The sequence below is a fragment of the Apium graveolens genome, chromosome 10 (assembly GCF_009905375.1).
Source record: "Apium graveolens cultivar Ventura chromosome 10, ASM990537v1, whole genome shotgun sequence".
Lineage (NCBI taxonomy): Eukaryota > Viridiplantae > Streptophyta > Magnoliopsida > Apiales > Apiaceae > Apium > Apium graveolens.
Genome location: NC_133656.1, coordinates 213521451 through 213526832, shown reverse-complemented (window position 1 = coordinate 213526832; position 5382 = coordinate 213521451). Strand labels below are relative to the sequence as shown.

Below are 5382 nucleotides of genomic sequence, written 5' to 3'. Positions count from 1 at the left end.
TTTTGCTGGTCTATGAGCATTATGTGAATAGTGCAAGCAGGATCAGATTTCTAATATATATGTTGGTTTAAATTCACAAGATTTTCAACATACTACATTCTAAAACTGTTATTTTCTAAACACCACCAAGGCCTCCACTCTCCAGGAATCATGAAGATCTGCAGAGGAAATGATCGACACAGACACGGATCGTTTAGATATCTGCATGCTTTGATGTGTTACTATCACATTATTGACTCACTCTACAGATCTGCAAATTTGCAAGTGAAATGATCAACGTTTTGACAAGTTGATGTTCAACACATAAAACTCTGCTAGGCCGTGTTTGGCTGAGTTTCATATAGATCCTCTAGTCCTATATACCAACAAAACTTGCAACTCGGGACTTGCAAAAGTTTTATGTGACTTGATTCATAATTAAAGTGAAGTTGTGGTACAAAAAGATGAAGAAACCAGTGTAGGATTTGTTAACGAAACATTATCACTTTTTATCCAAGGAAACACATCTGAACTACTTACTTGATGGTAGATTCAGAGACCTAAAATTTCCGCTCCTTCCACATTATTACTAGTATTTATTACTATCACCCAAGCCCCGGCCCCCAAGGACACTTTGCAATCATTTATGGAGAAGTAGTGGTAACATATGTTCAAATGAAAAACCCCCTTGTTGCAACATGAAAATCTAAACCAACTTTATTAATAATTCTTTCGAGGTTTCAATGCTTTAAATGGATATATCGTGTTACAAGTTGATGGGCCAGAAATAATCAGGCCCAGATAGAAGAACAGAGGTCCAAAAGAGATGTCACCCCAGGCCCAATTCGAAGTGGTCCCCGGTGCCACGTGGCACAGGACAAAAGAGTCAACTGTCTCATGTTACCCAAAATGGAACAATTGCATCTTAGCCATTCATGGGTAATCATCCCAAGACAACTCTGATGGAGAAAGGACACCTGACCACACAGCTCATCTGAACCGTCCAACCAGTCACCAACCAAGAATGATCAAAGGTCAGGATGAAGAGGTACAAACCCCAAAAACCCTAAATCTTGGGACCTATAAAAGGCCCCAAAAAGAGGGTTTTAGGGGTTGGAAAAATATTTGACTGCTATACACACATACACACACCCTCACATATTTTTGAATAGCTCATTCTTCCCTCTTCTTCTTCTTCTTCAAGAAAGCCCATTTCTTATTCTCACACCGGAGTTGCCGCGGGATACAACCTCCCCCTCCGGTTCTGTTTTGCAGGGACCCCTACCTAGCAGGTTAACCGCACCCAAACCGCTGTGAAGGCCGGGTCCCGGCATGTGAGAGAAAGGAGAAGACCTGGGAAGAAACCGAGTTATCATTGGCGCTAGAAGGAGGGGTGAACCTCCGATGACGTGGTGTCATCTCCAGCTACGTTGCACAGCTACAAAACCAAAGAAACCATCTCTGATAAGAACGAAAACCCTCTCTCTTTACAGCTCACTCTCCTTATTCTTTCTCCAGAACGATCACACATCCTAGCACCATCACCCTTACCGTGTCCTGAGAATAATGACCACGCGAAAGAGCAAGACCTCGGTCTCCGGAACCATTCAGCCCACGGTCGCCCCGTCCAGGAACGACGAGATGCAAGATATAGATGAAGAGCCCCCCACAGCTCGTGCTTCGTCTCAGCTTCAGCCCGGAGACCAGAGATTAACCATAGAGAAAACAACCTACAAGTATGCGGAAACCTCTACAAACCCCTGGGGAAATATGACCACGGAGCAGATTCAAGCGGCTATGGACCTGTGGAAAGAAAAGAACAAGGCTCCTGAGACCCGTCCTGAAGACCAGGAAGAGCACTCAGAAGAATCTCGGGGCTCAGTCTTGGACCGAATCGGCAAAACTAAGAGGCCGTCAGAGGACTCCCGAGACGAGATCAAGAGGGCTACGCTCCGCGACCGTATTCGAAAGGAGGAAGAGGCCAAGAACAAAGCCAACATTGAAAAAAGAGTGCAAGAGGAAGAAGCCAAACTGAAGAAAAAGGCACGCCGGATCCATGTCTCCTCGGATTCAGAACCTGAAAAGGAATCCAAGCAGGAGCAAATGGCCCGAGTTCTCCGGAACCTTAAAAGAAAAGTGGAAGGGGATGTGGAAGTCGGGGCGGCGGCCACGCCCTTCACCAGAGAGCTGGAATCCACCCCCAGGGAATCAGCGCTCAAGCACTTCAACTTCGACTCTTTTGATGGACTTGCCGACCCTGAAGAACATCTCAACTACTTTGAACAGATCTCGAACATATACGACTACAGTGACCTCACCAAATGTCGTTTCATCGCCTCAACACTGAAGGGTGGAGCACAGAAATGGTTCAGTCGAATCTCCTCCCGGAGCATCGACTCTTGGAAGGACTTCCGAGAGATATTTCTCAAGAGGTTCAGGGCGAACCGTATGAATGAGCTCCAGATGTGCCACTTGGGAACCATACAACAGAGAAGCAGAGAAACTCTCCCAGAGTTCATCAAAAGATTTCAAGAATCAGTCAACCAGCTCTCCAACCTTGAAGAAAAGGAAGCCGTGAATGTTTTTCGGCGAAATCTCCACCCAGTTTCATGTGAAGGCTACGTGAAGGACCTAATCCATAGGGAACCCCAAAGCCTTGCTTCAGCCTATGTAATGGCGTCCAAGTTTATCAAAGAAAATGACTTCCTCACCTCAATGAAGATGAACAGGAGGATCCGAGATGATAATGAATCCCCGGAACACCGCCGCCCCTATGGGAAAGAAAAGAGACACATGACAGATAGACAGACCAATTATGTGAAGCAATCTAGGGGGACCCCACCCCGGGATGACTACTCCAGACTCCAGAAAAATGAAAAGAAGCCCAAGCCTAAGAGGGCACCAAAACCGGAGCCCGAGTGGACTCTGCTCAATCGGCCCCGGTCCGACATCTTGAGAGAGGTCAAAGGAAAGCCCTTTTATTACCCCCCCGAAGCCGCTGTTGGCACCCCCCGGGAACAGGGCCCGGGACAAGCATTGTGGGTACCACGAAGATCACGGCCACACCACGGAGAACTGCTTCTCTTTCAAAATGTTCATTGAAGATCAGATAAAAAAGGGCAACATGAACCAGTACCTACAGAGAAGACTTGATGACAGAGATAAACCCTCCGGTAGAGGGAAATATGTGGTCAACATGATTTTTGGGGGGACCTCCTCACCGCCCCGAAGTCCAGATGAGGGCAGCGATGTCTTGATGATCCAGTCGGCTGAAGATGAGCGCATACATTTCTCCAATGCAGATTATGAAGGCCTGAATCCCGAGCACAACCAAGCCCTAGTCGTGACCCTCGACATCGCCGACAATGAGGTACAAAGAATTTTGATTGATAATGGTTCCTCAGCTAACATTTTTTTCGAACACACCCTCAACAGGATGAATTTGGGACACCTCCGCATGGATCCATGCCTCGAAGACCCTCTCCACGGATTCAGAAACAATATGATCCCGATCCGCGGGGTAATATACCTCCCCATGGTCTTTGGTACCGCTCCCCGACAAGTATCTCATGTCATGAAATTCTACGTGATAAGTGTTGCATCCTCTTACAACATGATCCTGGGAAGACCTACCATCACCAAGCTCCGGGCCATCCCGTCTACAATTCACCTGAAGCTGAAGTTTCCCACCCCGGGAGGCATTGGGGAACTCAGGGGGGATCGGGGCGCTTCAGGAAGATGCTATGGATAGGCGCTGGTCATGGCTGAAACTGACCCAGAAAACAGAAAGAAGGCAATGGCCTTACCCAAAGGCCAAAGCCGCAAGAAACATCGCGAACATTTCAACAAAAGGCTAAAGCTGGATGTCAACATGATAGAGGACTCGGGATACAACGTAACCAACGCCGACGCCCGGATACAGAAATTTGTGGAAGTAAGAGAGAAAACCAAGGTAGAGCCTGCCGCCCAGACGTTAGAGATAGAATTGGACCCCGGGAACCCCACCCGGAAGTTGAAAATTGGAAAAGGCCTGGAGACATCCTTTCAGGAAGAGCTCATCTCACTGTTAAAAGAATATGCGGATGTATTCGCATGGACGCCAGAGGATATGCCCGGAATCGATCAGTCAGTGGCAATGCACAACCTGGATGTAGACCCGAAGAAAAAACCAATCAAACAGAAAAGGAGAAATTTTGCTCCCGAACGACAGCAAGCAATAGACGTGGAGATAGAAAAGCTGCTCAGGGCCGACATCATCTGCGAGATCAAGTATCCCGACTGGCTCGCCAACGTGGTGCTAGTCAAGAAGCCAAACGGAAAGTGGAGAATGTGTGTCGACTACACGAGCCTCAATGCTGCGTGCCCTAAAGACTCCTATCCCCTCCCACATATTGACCAGCTAATCGACGCGACTTCAGGCCATACCATGCTCAGCTTCATGGACGCCTTTTCGGGATACAACCAGGTTCGCATGAATCCCGAAGACATCGCCAAAACCGCCTTCATTACTCATAGGGCGGTTTACGCCTTCATCATGATGCCTTTCGGACTCATCAACACTGAAGCCACCTACCAGAAAATGATGAACACAATTTTCAAGAGCCAGTTGGGGAGGAACATGGAATCTTATGTAGACGATATGATCTCCAAGTCACTCACCACCCCAGATCACATAAAAGACCTCAATGAGTGCTTTGACAACCTAAGGAGGTACAACATGAAGCTGAACCCGGAGAAATGTGCGTTCGGGGTACCTTCAGGCAAATTCCTGGGATTCTTGGTCAGCGAAAGAGGAATAGAAGCAAACTCAGAGAAGATCACCGCCATCATGGAAATGAGGATACCCCAAACACAGAGGGACATCCAGAAGTTGGCAGGATGCCTAGCAGCCCTGCGAAGATTTATCCCAAAACTAGCGGGGAGATGTCTCCCATTCTTCGAGTTGCTGAAAGGGGCCCGGAACAAGAAGTTAGTGGACTGGACACCAGAATGTCATACAGCTTTCGAGGAAATCAAGAGGCACCTGATGGACCCCCCGGTGCTCTCCAAAGCCAAGCCCGGAGAACCTCTGTCTATCTACATCGCCGCCGGCCCCAAAGCCGTCTCCTCGGCACTGGTCCGGGAGGAAGGAGGAACGCAGAGCCCCGTCTACTATGTCAGCCAAGTCCTCAAGGATGCCGAGACTCGGTACCCAAATTTGGAAAAGTTTGCCTTGGCCCTCGTGCACTCCAGCAGGAAGCTGAGGCAATACTTCCAAGGCCGAGAGATCAGAGTGGTCACGGACCAGCAGCTCAGGAAGGTCATTCACAAGCCAGATGCCTCTGGAAGGTTAGTTAACTGGGCCATTGAACTAAGTCAATTCAACATCAAATTCGTGCCACGAACGGCAATAAAGGCTCAGGC

General features: G+C 48.3%; 1 protein-coding gene across 1 annotated transcript; it reads left to right on the top strand.

Annotated features, from left to right (window-relative positions):
- Positions 1-3103: 3103 nt before the first annotated feature.
- On the top strand, positions 3104-3730 carry LOC141691766 (uncharacterized). The gene has a single exon (XM_074496524.1). The coding sequence runs from the start codon at positions 3104-3106 to the stop codon at positions 3728-3730; it is 627 nt and encodes a 208-aa protein (XP_074352625.1).
- The last annotated feature ends 1652 nt before the right edge of the window (positions 3731-5382 follow it).